At 45.4% G+C, this 25,313-nt stretch overlaps 1 protein-coding gene across 7 annotated transcripts in view; it reads left to right on the forward strand.

Annotated features, from left to right (window-relative positions):
• The window catches only part of COL20A1 (collagen type XX alpha 1 chain), a 102,965-nt gene that overhangs the window by 17,439 nt on the left and 60,213 nt on the right, over positions 1–25,313 (forward strand). For all 7 annotated transcript variants that reach the window (XM_024114911.3, XM_008178606.4, XM_042858458.2 and 4 more), the window contains exons 4-16: positions 2,574–2,717; positions 3,227–3,385; positions 4,350–4,547; positions 7,033–7,188; positions 9,075–9,194; positions 10,945–11,109; positions 13,544–13,708; positions 15,516–15,688; positions 16,792–16,921; positions 18,701–18,843; positions 22,449–22,572; positions 23,303–23,442; positions 24,036–24,165. In XM_024114911.3, coding sequence (XP_023970679.2) covers positions 2,574–2,717; positions 3,227–3,385; positions 4,350–4,547; positions 7,033–7,188; positions 9,075–9,194; positions 10,945–11,109; positions 13,544–13,708; positions 15,516–15,688; positions 16,792–16,921; positions 18,701–18,843; positions 22,449–22,572; positions 23,303–23,442; positions 24,036–24,165 — 1,947 coding nt within the window. The remainder of the gene's footprint in view (positions 1–2,573; positions 2,718–3,226; positions 3,386–4,349; positions 4,548–7,032; positions 7,189–9,074; positions 9,195–10,944; positions 11,110–13,543; positions 13,709–15,515; positions 15,689–16,791; positions 16,922–18,700; positions 18,844–22,448; positions 22,573–23,302; positions 23,443–24,035; positions 24,166–25,313) is intronic.

Here is a 25,313-nt window from a genome sequence, read left to right on the forward strand (position 1 = left end):
AAAGCCACACAGAGCGACCACCTCCCCACTTAACTAGCTACAGCCTCCCTCCTTCTTCCCAATGCAGAGTCACTAGCCCCATACTCACAGCCCCATGCAGCTCTGGGCAGCAGTGATACTGGGTCCAGCTCCGGCCTGTCCTTCCCAGGCTTCAGGCAGGTTCTCTCTGCTTCACTTTGTGAGGGCCTGCGGGCTGCAGCCCTTCTTTCTCTCTGCAACTCCAGAGCCACCTCCTGGACTTTCCCTTCTTACTCTCACTTCTCCCCCTCCCCCCTTGGGAAAAAGATTTAAAGGGGCCATGCTCTCTAAACCCCAAGGGGTTACACCATATGAGATCTTTCCTGGAGCTTCAGACCTTTCATTCCCCCTCGGGCAGGGGTGAGGTACTGCCGTGATCATGGATGGTAGATGAAACCTTACTCCAGGGCCACAATGGGAGAATGATGGGCACAGGCAGCATTGTCACCCTATCAGATAGTCAGTGGCGCCAATCAGACTTTCTGCCCACAGAAAACATGTTACCACTCCCCTCGCACCCCTCCTCTCCTCTCTCCTCCTTACATGCATTTGGTTGCGGCTTTGGAGAGTTAATCCATAGATGCTGTCCCCTCTGTTCTGCGGCTTCTTGCCATGTTGGTTCAGTAAGGGCATGTCCACAGAAAGGTGGCAGCTGCCCAGAGGCAAAGGTCCAGCTGAAATGTCCTGCATCACCAGCTGGCAGAGGCAATATTCCTCCAGCGGTTCTAACCGAGCGATATTACAGTGATGGGATGCAGTTCTACATCGTAGCAAGTTGTGTTGCTTTAAGTCACAAATTCCTGCAGCAAGAGGAAGAATGACTGGGTCTGCAAGTTAACCCCAGGGGAAATGCTGCCTCAGAGATGAAGCCCTTAGCAATGTCACTGTTCAGCTCCTGTCTTAAACGGACGGGTGGTGGCGACCTCAGCCTTCGGTCACCTGTGAAGCTGCTCTGTGCAACCAGCGTTTCTACGTGCCGCCACCAAACAACTGACAGCTCCAGTAGCAAGAGCACTGCTGGCAGCTGCTGCCAGACATATGACAGTAATAGAGCTGCCGTGGACTGTTGGATCTGTCAGTGCCCTGTGGCCTCCCCTTTCTATTCAGCTTCTCTGTTTCTCCATCCATCCATCCATCGCTGGACAGCAGCGTCACAAGCTAGCACAGCAGTGAGCCAGCGAGATTTTCCCACTGGCTCTTTTCCAGTATGTTTGATGCTTTGAAATGAAGCAAAACATTTTCCTCCATCCCTACCTATGGCATCTGTGCTTGTGTAGCCGGTAAGCGTGTGTTGGGGGTTTTGTGAGATCTGGTCACAGGCTCTATGAAACCTAGGCTAGCCCTGCTGATAGAAGGCGTCACTTCCAGAAATGGCCTCTGTCTGGACAGAGCAACTGAATCAGCCAGTGAGAAATGGGGTTTGCTCAGATAGCTGGGGTGAAAGTGACAGAGAGAGAGGAGGGATGACCCACTGGGTAGGGTACCACCAATTGGTTCAGAAGATCAAGGTTCAGTTCCCTGCTTTGCCACCGACTCCTTGTGCGACTGTGGCCAAGTCACTTAGGCATAAACTTTCAAAAGTGGCACCTAGCTTTGAGTGTCCAAATTTTAGACTTAATGGTTCTGATTTCCAGAGGTGCCAGACACCAACGGCTCCCAAGGAAACCAAGGACATGGGTGGGTGCTCAGGAGAGATGGGCAGGAAATGGTTTTCTTGTACCGGGAAAATGTTTGTTTTTTTTTCTTTTCCCAAAATATTTTCCCATCGTGAATCAGGAAGAACAATCGAAATCTCAAATTTTCATGAACCAAAATAAAATAAATCAGTTTGGATCAATTGATACATTTTGCTTAGACAATTCTGAAACATTTTGTTTCAATGTGAACTATTTTTTAATTTTCTTTCATGATTTTTACTATAATTAACTCCGATTTCAAAATGAAAAGTCACTTCCAACAAGGACACCAGAATATTTTGTTTAGAAAATATCAGACCAGGACGTTCTAACAATTTTTGAAACTTTTTGGGCAGAGAAATGGATCAAAACCGACTCTTTCCCACAAACAGTTTTGGTTTCAACAAACTAATATTTTTTTTGGATGGGAAATCAGCTAACTGAAAAATTCCTGACCGGCTGTGGTGCTCAGCACCTCTGGAGAGGCCGTCCCCCAAAGTGTCCAAAACTGGACATTCAAAATTAGAAGTCAGTTTTGCACATTTGGGCCTAATTTCTCTGGGCCTCATTCCCCCAGCTATAAAATGGAGATAATAGCACTGCGCGACCTGCCAGGGGCATTGCAAGGACGTATGTATACACTAAAATTGAGAGGTGCTCATACACTCCAGTAAAGGGGGCTGTGTAAGTACCTTGGATTGGTAGATGGGTGCTGCCTAGCCTACATTCCATTACACGGAAGGAATTTGCAAGAGCTCAACTGGCCGGTGTCCTGCAGTTGAGACCCCTGTCAAGGCTCATAAGACTCCGATATTCTGCATCGAGCCTGTTTTCAAAGGTGTCTGTTTTGTGTCTCTGCCCTCGCAAACCCCATTCCAGGTGACCCGGAACAGGAAGTCATGCTGAAAACCAAAACGCCTAAGGCAACAGTGGGGGGGCTGAGCCCCACGAAGGAATACACCCTGCAAATCTACGTGCTCAATGGCTCCCAAGAAGCCCTGTTTGCTAAAAGGAAATTTGTGAGTAAGTATGATGCACAGTATGTGCTGTCCCCGTTGGCATGGCTTACAGTGCCCGGACAAGCGGGTTTCCTCCGAGTTAGTCCTCTAAAGATATGTCTGTGGATGCACCCGAGCTAGCTTTAATGGAGCCAAGGAAGTTGCAGCCGCCCGTATTTCAGCGGGGGTTGTACAAGCCCTCCCAGAGCACTGGGTAATTACATGTGGGACGAGCCCATATTGGAGCATGTGGTGCTGCAGCTTCCCTGTCCCTGATCAGAGCTAGCTCGGGTATGTCTCCTCCAGCTGCAGTCACACCCTGTGGGGGCAGTGTCCACATCCCGTGAGTGGCATTGGACATTGACATGGCCTTGTGAACTGTCTTTTTATGGTGATTGTGGTTGGAGTGGTGGTAGAGGGCACAGGGAGAGCCTGAGAGCTGCAGTTCGTGGGGCCGATCTCAGTGGCACCAGGTTTACGCCGACTCCCTTTACTTCTCCACCTTCTCCTTTGCTGCTGCTGCTCCTCTTGCAGTTCAGGAGCTGAAAAACGTCTCGCAGGCTAGAAATACCCGAAGGAACACAGCGACCTCCCCAGAAAACAGCATCACTCCTTTGAGAAATACAGCAACTGAGCACATTCCAGCGGCTAAGACAACGTCACCGGCTCCGAGTGAAGCCTCAACACAGACAGGTATGTGCAGGGTCGGTGCACAGGCCAACAGCCACAGAGAGCCAGGAGAAGGCAGGGTAGCAGATGGGGGAAGGAAGGAGAATGGGGCAGGGACTATCTTACTGTTCTGTGTTTGTACAGCTCCTAGCACAATGGAGCCCTGGTCTGTGGCTGGAGGTCCTAGGTGCTGCCACAATCCAAATAATAAATCTGGCCATCAGAAGGGAATATTTCCCAGCAACCTTCCTAGAGGATGCCTTTCAGTTCTGGGTCAAGACAGGATGCCTTGTCCGAGAATCCAGGAGGATTCCTCAGGGTTCTGTGGAAGTGTAAGGATGAGACCTCCCTTCGCTTCACCTCTGGGTTCTCCCTCTGAGAATGCAGAGCCCTATTTTTCCTGAGCCTTTGATCATTTAAAAAACACCCTGACAATGGGCCAAATTCAGCCCTGGAGTAAATCTTACTTCAGGTACACAGTAGTCGGCATATTGCTTCCCCTCCAGCTAGACAAAGCTTGTCCGTGCACACCTGGGGCTCGCAGGAATTCAACTCCAAGGGATGCATTCATATCTGGTAACTGAGTACCAGCCCCTTTAAAAAAAAATCCATGGCTGGTTATATGTAGACATCACAGCCCTAGTTCATGACACTTGGCACGGCCATATAGGAGTCCATGATCTACTGCGGTGACAGAATTTAAGATTTTGGTTCCAAAAACCTAAGTCCCTACCTCTTCACCGATAAGAGAAACTCCATTAGAAGCAGCAGGGTTAGGGCTTATAGCCCCTGTGAGCCAGCCACTGGGGGTATGACACACTTGTGCCAGTCTGCCACTCCATCCAGTAGAACTCAGTGGTGAGACACACACACACACACACTCTTAGCCACTGTGTTCCAGTATGTTCAGCTTGTTCCTCTGAATGGGAGGTGCATGACGTGCTAAGGAGAATGGGCTCTTTCTCTTTTGTGATGCTGTGGAGTGCAGCAAGAGACAGACCTGAAAAGAGAAGACAGAAGGCAACAGTATCCAAGGGCTCCAGTGAAACCCTCGGAAGGAAACCAAACACCAAGTTCAGTGTGACAGAAACACTGACAGTGCTGAAAACAACTCCGCGCAGCCCCACAAAATCTGAGCGAGGAGATCTAGGCCAAGGAAAACACACAAAGGAAACTTTAAAGAGAGGTGAGTCTTGTTTCTAACACAACTTCTACCCCTCCAGAATGCACCCAGGAAAGTTATTCAGCTTAAAAATATTCACCATCCTACCCAAAGAGGAGAAATTGCCTCTGAACAATCCAAGCAAAGGGAGAAGGGTATTCCCAGTAGTCTTAGGTATTTTTATGGCATCTCCACATTCATGAATCTTGTCAAGAATACGGGTGTTTGTTCAGTTTGCTATTATGTGTGGGGTCACGATTTGGAGAACTGCCAAGTACTGATGGAAATGCTCGCAGCTCTGCAAAGTGTCACAGACCTTAGTGCAAAAATTCCTACTGGGAAGTGCACTGACTCATTAACTGCTCTTCTCCATTCATTATTCTCTAGTGTGGAAGTTTCAGGCATCCACTCAAGAAGTAAAAACAACACCGTGTGACCTGTCATGCACTGCAAATAATGAATAGTTAATAGTCCAACTGAAAAGCCTTGCAGACGGAAAGATTTTCATCCAAATTATTCAGCAGATCTGTCTTTCCTTCTTATAATGGAGAGGAAGGATGCTCCAGTGGTTAGGGCACTAGACAAGAACTTGGAGGACCTGGCTTGAAGTCTCTGCTCTTTCACAAACTTCCTGTATGGTCTTGGACAAGTTTAGTTTCTCTATAAAATGGGGATAATACCCCTGTGAGGTGGGACAGTGCTGTTGTGAGGATTAATGCACTAAAGGTTGTGAGGCACTCAGATACCATAGCAATAGGGGTCATATAAGTACCTTAGAGATAGATAACAGTTCCTATGATTGCAGCCGAGTAGCAGAGACTCGGGAATAACTAATACATTCACAGATATCTGGATCATATGCAAAGGATTTTCAAATGGGGGGTGGGAGGGAATGGCTAGTTTTACAAGAAATAGCACCAATAGTGCACAGTGTGTCCATCAGCAAACTCTAGTTTTCTCCAGGCCTTTTGTCCTGTCTCCTGGGGCCTTCTCTTCCTTAGGACAAAAGGTGTATTCTTAACTTGAGGTAAAATTCTAGTGAATGCAGGCTGCTTGTTTTCACAGGAGTTACCAGGTTGAGTTAAAGGCTCCTTTTAGTTTGTGATTTGACCTGCTAACTCGTGTGAAAAGTACAAAGCCTTGTCTTCACGAGGGTTTCACCTTGTGTTGGTTAGCTCGGATTAAGAACACACCTTTTGTCCTAACGGAGAGACCGCCTAAGTGACACTGGATTTGCTCCCTCAGTCTCATCAATGGGGAATGGCAATTGAGTGGCCAGGAGGAATCAATCCAGGGGATCACCAATGGAAACCAGATTGTCCTGCATGCCTGAGTCTGGTCCGTCCGCAGAGACCAGTGGAATCCCTGGCCGTCACATGGTAATTCTGTGAGATGCGGCAGGAATGCGTTCTGCAGTGCAGCCTGTTCTCTCTTGCCTGGTACCCTCTGGTGTTCACCCAAAAAAAAAGTAAATCCATCTGAAAAAAAAATCAGGGGAAAAGTGCAGCTTATCAGTGATGTGCCTTATCTTATTCCCTGCTAGCTGCAGGCATGGGCTAGGGAGGGAGGTGTACAGATACACGGTGCCAACAGTTTAGGAAGAGATTAGATTTAATATAGAGAAAGCATCTGAATAATTATAGCCCGTAGGGGATCTCCTGCTGGAATGGAACTAAATAATCACCTGAGATTCCATAAATTTTAGTGTGATATAAAGGAAAGAGCTGGATTAGAGCTGAATGTAATGGAGCTGACAGTTTACATAGAGCGGGGCTTAGGCGAGGCATATTTCCTAAAAGGTTTAACTTCTTTACCCCAAGAACATCCCCCTTCACTCCTGTACACCTGTGTGCTGATGCTATAAGCAAGCTTGTACTCAGCCAAGTGACCAGGCAACGGTGGTGCCTTGTTGTTGATCTCTCTCTCCTTGGAAGCAAGAAAATTGGTTGTGATTCTGGCCTTGGCACATCGTTTTATCTCTTTGTGCCTCAGTTTGCCAATCTGTGAAATGGAAATAATACTTGTAAAGCTCTTTGAGATCCAAGCATTCCAGAGGCACAAATGATTGTGTCTTAGAGTTGTACCTGCTTGGTGGATTATTTAATGGCAAAACTCAGTTGAGGAGGAGAGAGTGGGATTCTATTCTGCCTTGCTGATCAATCATCTACCTTATAATGGCAGATTACTGTACATTATCTGCAGTCTTGTACAGAAAGCATAAGCTTGATTGTCTAGACATAGACTGAGTTTGCAGCACTGATAGGTAGTACTATCACGGACTAATGCTCTAAGCTAATCACTGCAATTTATGGGGATCACAGACTATTGGTCCATCTAACCACAAAATGGGGTCTGGTTCTAATGAAGTTATGAAAGTTTCAGCTTTGACGTTTCACAAACCTGATTCTTGCCCTTAAAGCCAAGGGGATGTGTTTTGATTCGTGGTGCTGGGGCTCTCTTGTCACAGCTCCTGCATCCTCCGACTGATCTCAATCACTGTGTCTCCTAGGTCCTCAGTTTCGATGTGACACATCTGCCACAACTGATATCGTCCTGCTGGTGGATGGGTCTTGGAGTATTGGACGCAGCAACTTCAAGCTTATCAGGGAGTTTCTGAGCACCTTGGTTTCACCATTCAGTATTGCCCGGGATAAGATAAGGATAGGTAAGAGAGCTTCTTGTCTCCAGGCCTCCAGCTACAGAATCAGGATAAAACCCAGCACATCTCCTCTCCTGGGAATAAGAATGAGGAGTACTTGTGGCCTCTTAGAGACTAACAAATTTATTGGGGCATAAGCTTTTGTGGGCTAAAACCCACTTCATCGGATGCATGGAGTAGAAAATACAGTAGGAAGATATATCTATACAGAGAACATGAAAAGATGCGGGTTGCCATACCAACTCTAACGAGATAAATCAATTAAGGTGGGATATTATCAGCAGGAGGGAAAAAAAAACTTTTGTAGTGGTAATCAGGATGGCCCATTTCAAACAGTTGACAAGAAGGTGTGAGTAACAGTAGGGGGGGAAATTAGCATGGGGAAATAGCTTAAAACTATAATAGCCTGCCTTCATTGATTTGTCTCGTTAGAGTTGGTATGGCAACCCCCATCTTTTCATGTTCTCTGTATATACACCTCTACCTCGATATAACGCTGTCCTTGGGCGCCAAAAAATCTTACCGCGTTATCGGTGAAACCGCGCTATATCGAATTTGCTTTGATCCACCGGAGTGCGCAGCCACGCCGCGCCTCCCCCCCCCCCCGGAGCACTGCTTTACTGCGTTATATCCGAATTGGTGTTATATCGGGTTGCGTTATATCAGGGTAGAGGTGTGTATATATTCCTACTGGATTTTTCACTCCATGCATCTGATGAAGTGGGTTTTAGTCCACGAAAGCTTATGCCCAAATAAATGTGTTAGTCTCTAAGGTGCCACAAGGACTCCTCGTTGTTTTTGCTGATACAGACTAATGCGGCTACCCCTCTGAAGCCTGTCTCCTGGGAATGTCTCCTACACTTGGAGAGGATGTGCTTGTTGACCATTCTACGAGCCTAAATGATCTGCTAATGGCTCTGTTTTTCGCAAAGCTGAACAAATGCATTTTTAAGCAGCGAAGCTAGACGGATAATGAACGTAGCCCTTTGAGTGCCATGTCATACGTGCAGTCCTTGGAAGGATAAGGAGGGCATTAGGTCCCATCCAATTCTATCTTGTTTAAGTGCCCCTCTGGGCAGCTCTAGGATTTGCATTTTTGCACTTTGTTCTCAGCCAACCTCTTTCACGTGGCTGCATGTTGGATCGTATGCTTGCGTATTGACAAAAACAACAAGGAGTCTGGTGGCACCTGTATCTGTAACTTTCACTCTATGCATCCGAAGAAGTGAGGTTTTTACTCACGAAAGCTTATGCCCAAATAAATCTGTTAGTCTTTAAGGTGCCACCAGACTCCTTGTTGTTTTTGTAGATACAGACTAACACGGCTACCCCCTGATACTTGCGTATTGACAGCGATTCTTGTCTGACCTCTAGTGGTTGTAACAGACAACTACAGTGTGTGCTGTGGCCCACATTTTGAGGAGCACTTCAGACATTCAGTGCCTCGTGCAGTGGCAATACAATGAATAAATAGTAACAAGAGGCTGGGGAAGAGAAAAGTTGGGCCGGTGTAACTAAAGGGAGAAAGGTGACGCAGGTACGGAGTGGGAGGTGAAAGGGAAGAGCAGAAGGGAACTGTGGGATGGAATAGGAACCTGGCAACCGCCTTAATGACAATAATACCTAGCTCTTACATAGCGCTTCAGATCTCAAAGCGCATTGCAGGGGAGTTAAGAACCATTATCCCCCTTTCAGAGGTAGAGAAATTGTTGTAGAGAGGTGACTTTGCCCACAGAAGGCCAGCGGTGGAACTGGAAGTAGATCCCAGATCTGTTTGGCGCACTATCCGGTAGCCAACGCTCCCTGTCTATGGCAATCCTGGGAAAAAGTAGCTTTCATCTTGCTGCTTAACCCCTTGGTTGCACTCTGTTGACTGCTCTTGCCTTCCCCAGGTTTGTCCCAGTACAGCAGTGATCCACGGACAGAGTGGAACCTGAACACCTATGTCACAAGGGACGAGGTGTTAGAGGCGGTGAGGAACCTGCGATATAAAGGCGGCAACACTTTCACAGGTAACACAAGCTTTATCTTCAGCTCCCCCACTCTCTGTCTCTGGCTGGGCTGCATGTAGAACCTCTCTATGATCATTAGCCAAGAGCTTAGCATCCTCCACATTAAGGGAGGAATATTCTGGCCGGATGTGTCTAAATTGGATACAGGACCAAAGCAGCGTTACTTACGAGAATACAGTGCAGTCGCTGTACATGGTGCAGATATCTCTGACCTAAGCTATTGGTAATGAAGGAGAAGGTGCCTTTGCGTCTCTCGCATGTGCAAGTGCACCCTCCCCCCCCCCACACACTATGATAGCACCAATGCCCCAGCAAAAGGAAAGGCACGATTGTTACTTCTTTGACTGCATCACTACAGGAAATAATAATTGAATATGGACGTCCTAAGGCCGGGCTGACGCCACCACCAGAGCAGCCACCGCTACTGTACTGGGAACTATCTGAGCATCTGAAGTTGGGGAGGAGGGAGCAGCTCCCCCCTTCAGTCTCCCCAAATCCAACATGCGGCCTCAGCAGTACTCCCTTGGGAGACAGGTGCAGTCATCTCTATAGCACTCTCAGCCTCCGTGGGTCCAGGGAGATGAAGTCCAGAGATAATCTGGGAACCTTGGACTCCTGTACAGGATCTGGTAGGGCTTAAGAGCAGGATGAAGAATGAACTTCGCAAAGGGAAAATCATCTTCTTACTGTAAAGATTACAAGAAACGGTCTGGTTGATTATGGTTAAATTTGGGGAAAATCTATATATTCACCCAAATTCATTGTGTGATTGAAACATGTCACCATCTTGACCACTTGGCTTATATTTTATCCCTTTTCCCTACGCTTTGTCTGTCTGTCTTTTAGGCCCCGATTCAGCAGAGCACTGCCGCACTTGAAACAGTGAGAGCTAAGTGCATGCTTACGTGCTTTTGCTAAATTGGGGCTGTATCTTGTATGATCTTCAAGGCAGGAAATTTGCTTTCATTTATGTTTGGAAAACACCTAGTGCATTGTTGGCTTTGCTTAGGATATTAGTGTTTCATTATATTCCTGATCAGGTAAGAGGTCCATAAGTGACTTGGTAAAATTCAGTGTGGTTTGGTTTTGGATTGTTTACGCTGCTGATACATCTGCGGCCTGATTTTATCAAATGTCTGTGTGGAACGTCAAGCCTAGTTTCCATGCGCAACTACTTTGATTGCGAGCAAAATGGAATAAACATGCATGTAAATCAGGCACATAGTTTTGCACATGCATTTTTTTTAAAGGGACACTGTCAAGGTTTATCTGCCCACAGTTTGCCTCACCTTTGTTCTCTTATTTGTTTGCAAAATCCCCACCATTCTGTACATGTGTATGGAGTTCTACTTGAAACTGAAACTTCAGCAATCCCTTGAAACAAAGCAACTAACATCGCCCGCCTGTGAGCAACCCCACAGTCGCAGAACAGCATTTAGGTCTGCAACGAAGTGAGGAAAAACTTTGGCATGCCAGAAATGTCAGTTCTAACCCATTACCCGCCGAAGGTTTATTTATAAAGCAAGTCATTGTAACCTTCTTTAAAAGACCTTTTTACAACCGTCTCTTTCAGATTGCAATGCAGGAGATCATCCCCACAGCACAGGAGCTGTGTTTGTATCCCTCATGCGGAATTGGTATACCCAGTTTTAACTAAGGAGCTGAGAAAGGTGTTTGTACTTCCCCAAGGCATGTGCATCTCTGCAATCTTGTTTTCAGGGATCTAATTCCATTCTTCTTTCTTCCCAAGGCCTCGCTTTGTCCCATGTCCTAGAACAAAATCTGAAACCTGAAGCTGGCGCCAGGTCGGACGCAGTCAAGCTGGTGATCCTCTTGACTGACGGAAAATCACAGGATGATGCCAACCAATCTGCCCAGACCTTGAAAAATATGGGCATAGAGATATTTGCCATTGGTAAGATTACAGCTTTTAATAACACCAGGTGGGGTTGGCCTAACTCTGTTCCCTTTGAAATCAATGGTAAACGCTATTGGACTTTAATCGAAGCAGTTTTAGGCCAACACTGAGTGCTTTGGAAAATCTTACCCATAAAGTTTGGCCTGTTGGTTGGTTATTATTTTACCATGATCAGATGGGCCATTAATGCATCATTCAGACATGACAGATAGATAGAATCTTCAAGGAGTGGCCAATGGTGGGATGTTGTGTTTTTGTTTTTAAAAACTAGTTTAGTTTTAATTAAAAGTTTTCTCACCACCTACACATCAAAATCTCTAACAGCCTCAGATTTGTATAATGGGAGACCAATGATTACTAAACTGTTTACCTCAAAATGGAATTAAACAAACCTATTAGAGCTGGACATGAAATGGTTTTCCTGTCCTGCAAAACATTTTGAGATGTCAAAAAATGTTCCCACTCGGAATTGGGACAAAAAAGTCAATCTCAAATTTTCATGAATTTTGGTTTCAGGTTGATAGAAACATTTTAAATTATTAAAATTAGCTTACATTTTAAAACAAAATTGCTTCAAAGTGGAAAATTAGAATTTTTCTTTTTGAGGATATTCCCCCCCCCCCCCCCCCAAAAAAAAAGTTGAGTTGAAAATTTGCTGAACTGATCCTGTCCTGCAAACAGTTTTGGTTTAGATGAATTGGCCATTTCCAAAGAGAACCATTTGGTTAAATTCCCAACCTATTGTATCTGGCAATCTGCCTCCAATTACATTCATTTGATTAACATTCTGTATTTCTAATAGTCTTATCTGCTCTTTGCCATCTGGCAGCAATAAGGAGGCATAAAATGACTGGGAGAGGAGCTGTCAATTATAACTGAATTTATCTAGTAAAGGTTAATGCAAGAGGAATAAAATTAAACAATAAAATATTACCCCCCCCCCCCCCGTACTAGAAGTGGTTTATGGTGAGTACACCATAGAGAATTCATTGAATACCACTGTATGGCTATATCTTTTGCAATGTACTTTACTTAATATACTGAATGAAGACATTGACTGTAATAGAGTCTACAGCATAATACTTTAAAACCTGTGCATTTGGATGTATTGCCTGCTTTGACACTCCCCCTTGTTGTTTTGCTTAGGAATGTTTTCAGTGTTTGTGTAGTTTGACTCTAGACAGTCAGAACTTGAGTTACAGTCTCTAAAGAGGAAAGCGATTTACATCGCCTGCCCAGATAATTATTCCTGTAGTGCCTAGGACCTGTAGTCATGGAGCAGGATCCCGCTATGCTAGGAGCTTTACAAATGCAGAACCAAAACACAGTCCTGGGTTAGACAAGGAAACACTACCCGGCCCAAGAATAATATGGCAAGAAATTATGGAGGTGGATCCCAACTCGAGATGGGCCCAAGCCACGACCGCCAAAGCTGGCTCTTTCCCAAAGTATGGGGACGCTTTAATCCAAGGTTTTGGTTTGGATCCATTTCTAATCCCACGTCAAGCTGGGAAAGATGAGCATATTTGTTAAATACAAGATACCTTTTGGTGCTGGTTACTTTTTGCCTGTTACACAAAGAAAATCTCAAGAGAAACATCTTCCCAGAGGATTGCATGCTAATGGCCAGATCCCCATCTGATGTAGATGGCGTAGCTTCATTGACTTCACTGGAATTTCACTGATTTTCACCGTGATCTCCCTCTACATCTCTAATGTGCAAGGGTAAGGCATGGCATTCTACAGGCATAAGGCATTGGGCCTGATTCTGCACCTTGTATAGGCATTTATATCTGTGAAAAGCAAGTGAGAAGAAGTAAAACACTATCCAAATTGGGACCTGCTTTACCTATTGGTGAGCGACTACACCAGATGCAGAGCAATGGAGATTCAGACCCTTTGTGCACAGATGATATGCAGGGCTGGATTTGTGGAAAGAATAACAAGGATTTGTGATGGAGCTTTATGTTCTAGTGAACAGCAGATTCTCTGTGGGGGAAGCTGGCACCTCGTAAATATCAAAGTGTTATTCATTCATTCATTGATTTCTACATATGTTCTGATTTGTCTTCTAGTGGAATATTTTCAGCCTCTGTGGTAGCCAGGCCTGCAGTAACAGGGTAGAGGGGAATTATTAGGAGGATTCACAAGTGTCGCTCTGAACCACAAAAGACCCCCTGACTCCACTGTGTTTAAACACAATCCAGACATGCTCCTTAAAGGCCAGATTGTGCTTATAGCTACAGGCAAGACTCCAGGGCACTGCAGAGTAGCACCACCCCATGGGGCAGGCTAGGAGGCATTTTTAGCCAAGAGACTGAAGTTGTGCTTGGCTCATTAAATAGGGGGAAGACCTTTTTCTGGCCCTGAGTCTTGTTCATCTCCTGGGAGTTTTCTTAGCTGACTGGCTCTTTGCTCTCTCTCTTTTCAGGGGTGAAAAATGCAGATGAGGCAGAGCTGAGACAGGTGGCGTCAGAGCCCCTGGAGCTCACCGTGTATAACGTGCTGGATTTCCCCCTGCTCAGCTCGCTGGTCAGCAGGCTCACCCGGGTCTTGTGCACCAGGATCAAAGAGAAGCGCAAGAGTGAAAACTCAGGTGAGTTAAAGCCTGCAATCTCTGTTCAGTCCTCCCAGCTAGCCTGGCTTCCCCATCTCCCCCTGCAGTCCATGCCAAACGCACCCGCTATGCTCCCCTTCCTCACCCGCCCATTTTATCCCCTCTTCAAATCCTTCCACTTGCTCCCCACCTGCTGTCAGCTTATTGTCACCACCTCCAGAGCTCTGTCTACCTCTACCCTTCCCTGCGTATCCTCTCTTTCAGCTGTCTCCACTGCTCTGCCAGTGCTCCTCACCTTGCCCACCTGTTTGCCAACCTCTCACACGGTCACCATCTTCCATACGATCCCCTATGCATGGTACAGCCTCCCTTGGTTCGTCTGCAAGGCCCCTACCCTCTCCATGCTGAAGTCCCTCTCGAAGACCCGCTTCTGCCAGGCTGCCTACAATGAGCTGATGTATGTATAAATGTGTGTGGTTCCCCTTCCCCTACCCTCCATCCTTAGATTGTGAGCAGCGTGGGCAGAGACTTTTGGGGGTGGGGAAGGCGGTTGGAAAGTATGTAATGGATGGTCCTGTACATAAATAACAGTAGGTGAATACACCGGTGTAGGGAAGAGGGGGACTTACCTGTCCAATGTATCCACTTCAATGCCCGTAAACAACAAATGCATTCTCAACCTGGGTCTCTCCCAAACGTACCCTGTGCAGCTGCATCACTGCCTGTTGGGCTCATCAGTGAGATGTCCCAAGCAAAGGATTAATTTGTGAGCACTGTGGGCTTTTGTTGGGTGGGGAGAGATTGCAAAATTATTGAGTATAAGCCTTTTGCCACCTGTAGTTCAAGCCATATGCCCTCAAGGGCCAGCTAAATACAAATAAGTGTGGTTTTTCTAGCTAAAGAGATGCTAGAACTAGACTGAAGGACTCCCCCCTCCACACCCGCAACCCAATGTTAGGCTGAGTGCCCAGTACCAATACTATATCCGTGTGTAGGTCCCCCCCCCCCCTTTCAATTTTTAATCTCTGCTTATTTTTTCTGCAGATTTTCCTAAAATAGAATGGGAGAGTTCAACTTTCAAATGCACCTTTATTCAAGTGGGTTTGGAATTTGGCAAAATAAATGGACTCTTCCCTTTTAGTCTGTATCTGGTCCGATGTAATTAGACCAGTTTTTCTCAGGCATGCGATAGCCCAGAGAAAATGGGCTGTTTTTTAAAAAACAAACAAACAAACAGACCTTTTCTGGTTCAATTTGACTGTCTTTGGAACTGGCAAAAACAACAAGGAGTCTGGTGGCACCTTAAAGACTAACAGATTTATTTGGGCATAAGCTTTCGTGGGTAAAAACCTCACTTCTTCGGATCAGAAAAATAAACGAAAACGCTTTATTTATTGAAGGCCTCTTATTCCTTTATTGGGGGCAGGCAGGAAGGCGTCTAGAGTGACGCTAGCTAGTATGAGGTTACAAGGGCTTTCAGCATTCGTGTTCAAGGCACAGCACGGTCACTAGGTATAGTTGTGGCTGGTGCTGGTTTGTTTGATTGCTTCCTCTGCTACGCAACCCCTGATATTTGGAACTGGCAAATGCTGGGCTGTCTGTTGAATTGATAGCAGTGACTCATATTCAAATGTAAAATATATTCTCAGCCTCCAACAAAATACACAGTTTGTTCTCAATGGGATTTTTATATTTCCCCTTGGACCAACTTTTAAATGTTCATGGTAGGCTGGAATGCTTCCTTACTGTTTAGGGAAGAAGGCTGTAACTTGATAAAAAGAAGTAGAAACTGCATTTGGCATGTTAAGATAATATAAGAAGGTATCACAGTTTTTTGAAATCATAGGCAGTTCTGTGAAAGCTGTCTCGGCCAACACTGGTCCCCATCTGAGTCCCACCAACCTTATGATATCAGAGGTGACCTCCAGAAGCATGCACCTTTCCTGGACTCCTCCGCTGAGACCACCAAAGAAATATAGGATTGTATATTACCCATCCAGTGGAGGAACCCCCAAAGAGGTAGGAGATCCTGTATTTGGATGTGTGTGGCGGCAGGAAACTAGAGCAGACTTGGACTAGACTTGAGTAGACTTTTCAGGGACACACAGAGCAGTCAGGGAGTTGCATGCCTAATGTGTGTTGGTTTTTAATCCGATGTGTGTGTCAACCTTTTCAGCACGTTACATGGAAATGGCAAGAACTTTACTTTTGGGTCACGCTTATGCTGATTTTGGCTCTTCTTGTCTCTTTTCTCTTCTCTCCCTTGCCCCATCCTCATCACCTCATTTATAGGCTGTCTAAGCTCTTCAGGGCAGGGACCTTCCCTTCATTCTTATCTGTAAAGTATCTTGCATACTGTTGGAAACATAGAAGTAATAATAAGGTGCCCTGGCTGAAACTTTCAGGGCCTTGCTATTGGTAGTTCTTCCTCCGTTACAATTGTATAACCCCGTTGACTTGAGTGGGGTTGGGAAGCCTTCGGCTCAGTAAATATATGCCTCCACCCATAGGCTTTCATCTGAGCAGACAGCCCCGGTTTGTGATTCCCTGCATGGCTGCCACACTCTTTGGCATGTTCCTACTGTTACTATGATTTGCTGTGGTTGCAAAGTCGTCTAGGGAAATAGATTCTGAGTCTCTCAGCTGCCATCCCCACTCTTCAGTCTATATTTGCTTAAATTCTCCTTTCCTGGCATGCTGCCATTGCTATCTCAGTAGAGTTTATTTCCCCCCTCTCCCCAGCTACAAGAGGGTTGGTGCAACTAACCTAAATAACAGAGCTGGTTCCTGTCTGCAGCATGGGGCAGTGATGTCACCAGCAGAGATGCTCCCACGTCACACTGAGCATGAACCAGTGACTCATGGTGGATGCTGGGGATCAGAAAAATAAACTAAAAAGCTTTATTGATTGAAGGCCTCTTATTCCTTTATTGGGGGCAGGCAGGAAGGCGTCTAGAGTGACGCTAGCTAGTATGAAGTTACAAGGGCTTTCAGCCTTCGTGTTCAAGGCACAGCACGGTCACTAGGTATAGTTGTGGCTGGTGCTGGTTTGTCTGATTGCTTCCTCTGCTACACAACTCCTGATGCCACAACTTCTTACAGCCTTTCTCTGTGTTTTTCAGGTAGTTTTAGATGGATCTGCCTCCTCCACCCAGCTTGTCAATTTGACCTCGCACACCGAATACCTGGTTTCAGTGTTTCCTATTTATGAAAATGCCGTTGGAGATGGGCTGAGGGGCATCACTTGGACATGTAGGTCATGAGTAGAGAGCACTAGTCTAGCCTTCACTGCATCCCTCTCTGCTTTGTACAGCTTCTCTCTTCCCATGTCCCAAGCATCTTTCACTCCCTTCCTTAGGCCCAGTTCTCTCTGTGCTGATTTCCTCATCGCCTCAGCACTTCCCCACCTCCCGAGTGGTTGCCCCATGTATAGGGTATGTCTGAGGAAGCTCTTTAAGCAAGCTATGGATATAGGTGATGCCCTATTTTTTAAAAAAAGTGTGTGTGGGAATCTCGATGCTTCAGGCAAAATCCCCTTTGACTTCAGTAAGTGTTTTTGCATGACTGAGGTAAATCAGGACTTCTGGAGATAACGTTTGACCGTAAACAAAATGAACGTTCTTCAGGGGAGAAAATGAGCTATTTAGTATTCTGGCAGGAAGAAACAATGTTACCCAGATAGACTGGACTCAGCCTCGAGCTTTTTGTTGTGATTGTGGTGTTTTTATAATTAAGCTCTGTACATTTACTCAGCCATCCCTGGATCACATTCTCAGGATTGAATTAGAAGATGCTAATGGAATGACATCCCATCCCAGGAGTTTTGTGCCTGGAAGTATGGTACACATGCTCATATATCCTCCTACACATGCTTCCCTTAAGGATTTTTTTTTTTGGCTTGTTCACCCACTGCTGCTGCTCTTTTAAAATGTTGGAGATCCTTGCTGTTCCCTTGTGATGCAATAATTGAAAGAGGGAGATTTTTGTGCTAGGATTTTCCCCAGAACGTCCCCTGAAGGGTCAAGAAAGAGCCAATGTAAAAATAGATCTTGCAAATGCATTCATGCCGTTAAACACTGAGACTGACTGGGGCTGATTGCTGTGAGCCGGGGGAAGAACTCTGGGTCGGCTGCTGAAACTTGCAAAGGCAGAGACAAGCCTCATGAGGTAGATGTTTTACAGGTACTGCTATTAGGGAGCAAGCTGTGCCTTTAAATTGCCCTGCTGGGACTATATCAATTGCTAGAAAGGCTTTTGATCCCGTTGCTTCTGATTTTCCCCCACTGTTCCAAATGGTAATTAATTTGTATTGTGGAAGTGTCTAGGAGACCAGGACCCCATTGTGCTAGGTAGTGTGTTCACACTCTTACGTGGCCCAAAGATCTTACAAGCTAAGTGTAAGGCAAGAGTCAAGAGGTAGATACAGATAGGGGAGCACAAGGAAACAATGAGACAAGATTGGTTGGTATGATAGGCAGTCGTCTCAGCTGCCTAACTGCTGTCAGATTTGTTCAAAGGTTCCCAAGTCTTTGTACCTTTTCTGCATGTTGTTTCTTTTTTATTGCTAATATTTGCCAAATAATATCTATCTTGAAGGAAAGTTTGGCGTTAAATGACCACGTGACAAGGAAAGATTGTGATGGGAGTGATACGTTTCTGATTTTTTTTGCCCTAGATCCCTAAGTGCCCCCCTCAAGGATTGAACTCATAACACTGGGTTTAGCAGGCCAATGCTCAAACCACTAAGCTATCCCTCCCCCCATGTGGATTTCTTTGTTCCACATGTCAAAGATATTCCCCGCCAACAGGAACAGCCAATAAGACCTTCTGACCGGATTCTGATGATTCTCTGTTATAGAAGCATCATATACACATCTCCTAAAATAGCTTTAACCGAACTGTTTTGCTCTGATGTACAGTTTCGATAACCTTGAATCTTTGTGTGTGTGTGCGGGTGATGGGAGGGGTTAAGGATAGAAATGATCAACTGCCTTGTGAATCTTTTTGTTACGTTTTCCTTCATCTGAGTAGCTTTGTCACCACCCCTTTCCCTGAGAGCGTCTGAAGTGAGCCATAACCATCTAAGACTGAGCTGGCAGCCGGCAAGTGGAGCTACTCAGTACCTGGTGCTCTGTTCAGCGGCCCCCAATGGAGCAGAGGATGATACCAAAGAGGTATAGCTGAAGATAGTTATAATTATTCCTTTTGCCACGCTGGATATAGTCAGACATACGGGGCCCAAACTTAAATCCCAGGTCTGCATGAGAATTACTCAACTGACTTTCATTTAAATCTCTTGTAAGTCAAAGTGGATCTGAATCAATGCAGGCTTTGGGAAGGTTCAGATCTGCAAACTTCCTGGCTACCCGCTATTACTATAAAGGTCTGAGTGGAAGCCCTGGGTCTAAACATGGATTTCAAGAAAGTTTGGATCTGGATCCAAACTTTTGTGGAGTGAGCCCATATTTAGACATAACAATCCGTGGCTTTTATACAGCACTTTTCATCAGTAGATCTCAAAGTGGCTTACAAAGGAGGTCAGGATTATTATCTCCATTTTACAGATGGGGAAAACTGAGGGAAAAAGACTTGCTCAAGGTCACCCAGCAGGCCAGTGGCAGACTGAGGAGTTGAGCCCAGGTCTCTTAAGTCCCAGTCCAGTGCCCTATCCACTTGCTATACAAAAATGAAACACATGTAGATTTGGGAGGTTAGTTTTTATTTACTTAAATATGACTCACTCTTATGGCTTTGTATAAACCTTAAATAATACCATACAGTAGAAATGAGGAGAAAAGGAGCTCTCAGCTCATCTAATCCAACATGCATTTTTAATGAACGATCTCAAACATGTACAAAATGATGTGCTTGGAGCCTGATATCTTGTCAAAAAAAATCTATGGCTTCCTTGCTCGGTGTTGAGAAGAAGCGTGGTCTAGTCAGTGGAGCTTGAGGCTGGAAGCCAGGCCTTCCAAGGCTCTGCCACTTATTCTCTGGGTGGCCTTGAGCAAGTTGTGTAACTGCTGTGCCTTGGTTTCCCTACCTAATAAAATGGGGATAGTTACGCTTGCAACTCAGGGTTGCTCTGAAGATTCAGTAGTTCGGGCTTCTACTGCACTTTTGCTCTCAGTATTTCAGTATAGAAATGGTATCTTTAAGATTTGATATTGGGATGGTTGAACAGGGGTAACTTTTTTTTTATATATGTTCCTGGGCAGTCCCACAATTATCCCACCTGCCTCGCACAGAAATTAAAGCACTAAAGCTATGGGCCACCCACGAAGGAGTTAATTAACTTGGTGTGTCCAGCAAATGCTTCCCACCCCATCAAATTCTAGTCTTTCCATTAAAACCTCCTAGAATGTTTCTCAGATTACGAGGCAGGTATTGAGTTTTTGCAATAAGCGGCATTGTAAAACAAGCTGTCCTGCGCATGTTAAGTGGGTGCAGTTCTGCTCTGGAACCAGTAGATGGTGCCAATCCTGCTGTAATGAACAAGTCTAAAAATGGGAAAGCAAAGGAAAAGGTTTGTTTTGTGGGGTTTTTTTGGGGGGGGAGGGAGCGGGGGGGTTTCTTCTTCTGAAAACGTAGCTCTTCAAGTCTCTCTCAGGAAATGGGATATCATGTTCTTTGCATAGACGCAAATTCATAACCACTCTGCACATCCCTGCCATCTCTAGTGTAAAGCATTTTACATCACAAATGTAGAATGATGAAACTGTGAGAACTCTCTTCTTTGCCGTCGTTTGTTGAGTCCTGTCTTCAGTCATACTTCCCCAATGGGACCTTGGGCCTTGGCAGGCTGAGAACTTTGCGTTCTCCCATGGAATCTTAGGCTAGGTCTATACTACCCGCCTGAATCGGCGGGTAGAAATCGACCTCTTGGGGATCGATTTATCGCGTCCTGTCGGGACGCGACAATCAATCCCCGAATCGGCGCTCTTACTCCACCAGCGGAGGTGGTAGTAAGCGCCGCCGACAGAAAGCGGCAGAAGTCGATTTTGCCGCCGTCCTCACAACGGGGTAAGTCGGCTGCGATACGTCGAATTCAGCTACGCTATTCACGTAGCTGAATTTGCGTATCTTAAATCGACTCCCCCCTGTAGTGTAGATGTACCCTTAGAGACAGTTCATTTGAACAACTGGATCCTGTGAGAATCCATCTCTTCCCCTAATCTTTGTGCTGTGATGTTTTTCTGTGCTGAATATCTGTGAATGAAAGAGATGGTGATCTGTCTGTTATGATACCTTCTCCATGCTCACAAAGGATCAGATTTTTATTTTTAATTTGTATTTTTTTACTGCAGTGTGTATTGTCCCTGCATGCAATCTGGGCTACTAGGTTCTATTTAGAGCTGACCGAAAAATGTCTATCTATTTATTTTTTTCAATATCCTTTTTGTTTGTTAAAAAATCATTAAAAATTGAAATTTTTGCCTAAAATATTTTAGGTTTTTGTCAAAAAAACCCCAAACCCATTTTCAGTAAACTGATTTTTTTTGGCCTTTGGAGGAAAACCTGAATAGCTTTAATGAAAATGAAAACTAATTTTTATTTTCAATTAAGTATTTCTCAGGAAAAATAATCATTGCTTTCCCCACTGTAGTTCTACCACCCCTAACCTAAGCAAGCTGGATTGGCATTAATTTCTATTTAGCAGAATTGTACACCCAGAAGCAAGGGCAGAGTGTGGTGAATGGTGGGGGAGGCGTGATGTATAGTAGGGCTGGGCAGAAAATGGTTTTACCATTCCACAAGTACTTTTGAGATTTCAAAAATGTTTCCCATCCCAAATTGGGACAAAAAGTCAAAATCTAATTTTTGCAACCCGACAGACTGGAAAAAAAAATCCAGTTTGTCTCAACCATAGGGGTTAGAAGGGACCAAAAGGGTCATCTAGTCTACCCCCCTGCCAGGATGCAGGATTTGTTGCGCCTCAACCATCCGAGACCGGCTAGCCAGCCCCTTTTTGAGAACATTTTTTGGAAACCAATCAAAACATCTTGATTTGATTTTGACCCTTTTCTCTTTGTTAACCATTTTTTAAGTATAAATTAAGTTAAATTTGAAATGAGTCACTTTGAACCAAGAAACTGAAGGGTTTTTTTGTTTAAAAATATCAGAATAGGATATTTCGACTTTTTTTTTTAAGTTGGAAAACTAGTCGAAACCAACCTTTTTTTGTGAACTGTTTTGGTTTTAACAAATTGGTATTTTTTGGGTCGAAAAAATACTCCGGTGAAAAATTCCCAGCCAGCTGTAGAGTTTGCATACACTGTGCATGATGTCTGTTGGGTTGGGTGGTGGAGAAGCATTGACCACCACACAGCTACGTGGCTGGTGAAGAGTGTTACAAGTACTATTTAATGATCTGTCTTACAGCCGGAGCTGGGTGTATCACTCTGAGCTGGAGAAGACCTACTCACTCCAGCTTTCATGGAGCTAGCATGCTAGAAATAGTGTAGCCATGGTAACACGGGCAGAGGAAAGCCGTGGCATGTTAGCCATCTTGAGTACAAATCTGCCCTACCCCTTTGAATATGTACCTAAAGCAGCTAGCTCAAGGACAGCCAGTGCAAATTTGTCTTCTTGAGCTGGGAATCACACCCTCAGCTTGAAATGTAGACATACCCAAAGAGACAGCCAAGCTGTGGCCTTAGACTCCTGTCTCTGCAGCCCTGCTTTGCTCTTGGTTTGTTAGAGGATGCTACGGGGAGCCAACCATGGTAGAGCCTCACCCCAGAATACCTCTCTGAGCGTCACTCTTTATCCTTGGTAGGTGAAAGTGGAACAGCCCGAGGTTCTGCTGGATGGGCTGTCTCCCAGCACCGAGTACTCCGTAGCGGTGTATGCCATGTACGGGGAAGAGGCGAGTGATCCAGCCAGCATCCAGGAAACCACCTGTAAGTTTTACTTCCTTCTCTGCCTCAGCTGACCCTGAGGCAGGAGCATAAGTGGTTTAATGAATGGTGCACAATTGGCAAGAGAGACTTATTAACTGAGATGCTTCGCGTATTTTTCACATAGCTTGTAAACAGGCTCCCTCTTCCCTGGCTAATGCTAAATGTTGGTGGTTCTCTGAGGCTACCTCTAGTTGTATGATAAGCTTTCTCATGAACAACTCCAGTCTGGGGTACGGGGCTGTGAAAGTGAGTGGTTCTGTCCAGGCAAACTGTGACTGAATCTCCTTGAAATTCAGAATGGGGAAGTCAGATCTGGATCCAAACTGTTCAGAACTGAAGTTAGCTATCTGCTAGTCTATATCTTTATCCACCTGGGTTCTCATACCGCCCCCACCGCCATGGCATCTGAGCACCTATCCCAGCAGGTTTGACCCACTGTAGGAATAGAACCAAGGACAAAATTAGGATCAGGATCTAGACTGGAAGCTCCTGAGAGTTTTGAGCTCTTTGGGGAGTAGGTGGGTTGATTTGACCCTTTCTCTACCCATAAACCAGTCATTCTCCCTGGGCATCATATAGACCTGTGTAACAATGAAATCAGAAACTCTTTCATCTCGCAGTGGGAAAAGTCCAGTAGTTAAGAGGCAGGTAGCAGCAGGAGGCAACCAGTGACTTTACAAGTATAGCCTTAAAAATCTTCACCACATCCTTTTGCTAATTATTGTTGCAGTGGCACTGAGCCCTCCTAGACACCTGAGTTTCTCTGAGGTCAGCCATGGGTCTGTCAAGGTCAGCTGGGCCGCGGCTTCGCGTGCTGTGAGAGCTCACCGTGTGACCTACAACTCAAGCAGAGGGAGCAATGCCGGGGAGGCAAGTCCTTGCTTAGGGGACACGGGAATGTGCTAAAACCGGGAGAACGGCGGCAGAGTGCGAATGCGGTGTTAACTCCAGTGACTCGGCTGCGGAGTTACTCCGGGTGTACATTTGTGTAACCGAGAATGGAATGTAGCCCTGCCGGACTTGATTCGTCAGTTGGTTTATACCTGTCCAAGGGTGTGACCCCTGCATTGCCAGAAGACCGGGTAATAGGGAAACAGCCCTGCCCCAGCCGTAGTGCTATCCTATCTATCCTTTTAGCCCAGCGGGAACATACGGGCACGCGCTTCCATGGGCCCTTCTGAATTTCCTCACATGGTCCAAACCCTTCATATGGAGTCACGCATCCTAGGTGTGGCTCTAATAAAACCCTCCCCATCTTTCCTTTTGCATAAGAGGCACCATCACCGTGTGCTGTCAATAACTCTGCTGTCTCCTGACAGAGGCTGCTCACATGCCTACAGCGTTTTAACAATGATGGTGCCTCGAAACGGGAGGGTTTTGGGGCAACTATCCCGAATTCCAAGTCCCTCTTTGCCCTGGCTCCGTGCTACAATCCTGACCCTGGTGTTTCTGTTTCACTGCAGGTTGAAGTTCCCAGCAGTGCATCATCCACCGTGCTGAGACCTCTGTCCTCTCTCACCCAGTACTTCATTAATGTCAGCTCCATTTATAATGAAGGCGAATCCTTTCCGCTTACAGGCAATGTTACCACATGTAAGTAGGGCAGAGGCAGAGTATGAGGGTCAATAGGTGTTTGGTTCAAGGTCCATTATAAAGTTTGGTGCCTAGCTTCCAGCCAGCCAAAAGTTTATATCTGGACCCAGATGCCAAAGTTCCGGGATGTTCACCGGTGGTGTTTTCTGGTTCCAACAAATCTTAGACCTCAGAGCAAATCGAGGCTGAAATTTGTTGAGTTCTGCCAAGTTTCTACCTAAAGACTTAAATCCCTCCTCAGAGTCTCTCTCTGCCCATGTCAGGGCAGGTTTTTTCCTCCCAAACGTGGCCAAAATTCAGCCCAATGTGGCCAAAAGTCTCATTGGCACTGAACCTGGTTCTTACTGAGATTCAAAACCCTCATTAAATAGATTGCTTTAATAGGGTCCTTCTAAACAGTCACTCATTTTGCTGGGAAATCTTTACCAGGCTACCGGAATTTCCAAATGCTTGGTAGCCTTGAAATTAACTTTTGTAGCCATTGGAAGTTGGACAGTAACCATCTGAATGATACATAGATTTGAGAAAACAACACCTAACTGTGATCCTCCATTGGGAGCATTTGCCCTCAGTAAAGTCTGTTGGTCAAATCCTGCATTTATTTATAGATGCCATGACTTGGAGACAGAAGGGACCATTCTGGCCAGTTCTTCTGGCCTTCTGCATAGCAGAGGACACAGAATTTCACCCTGTAATTCCTGCTCCTAGACCAGCTCATTTAGAAAGATAGTCTTTAAGTTAGCTCTGCTTGAATAACAGAAAAGTTAGGAGAGAAAAAATAATTTGGGGTTAAGCAAAAATGTTCCATTCAACCCAAAACAAAACATTTCATTTTGGGCAGGAGGGATAGCTCAGTGGTTTGAGCATTGGTCTGTTAAACCCAGGGTTGTGAGTTCAATCCTTGAGGGGGCCATTTAGGGAATTGGGGTAAAAAACTGTCTGGGGATTAGTCCTGCTTTGAGCAGGGGGTTGGACTAGATGACCTCCTGAGGTCCCTTCCAACCCTGATATTCTATGATTTACATTTCAAACTTTTAACATTTTTGATTTTTTTTCAAATAAAAATGAAGGAAATTTCTGAACAAAAAGCTGTTTTAACTGAAAAATTGAAACATCTAGAAAATATTGAAACATGTTTCAGCTTTTTC

Source organism: Chrysemys picta, chromosome 13, assembly GCF_011386835.1.
Source record: "Chrysemys picta bellii isolate R12L10 chromosome 13, ASM1138683v2, whole genome shotgun sequence".
In the NCBI taxonomy this organism is placed as follows: domain Eukaryota; kingdom Metazoa; phylum Chordata; order Testudines; family Emydidae; genus Chrysemys; species Chrysemys picta.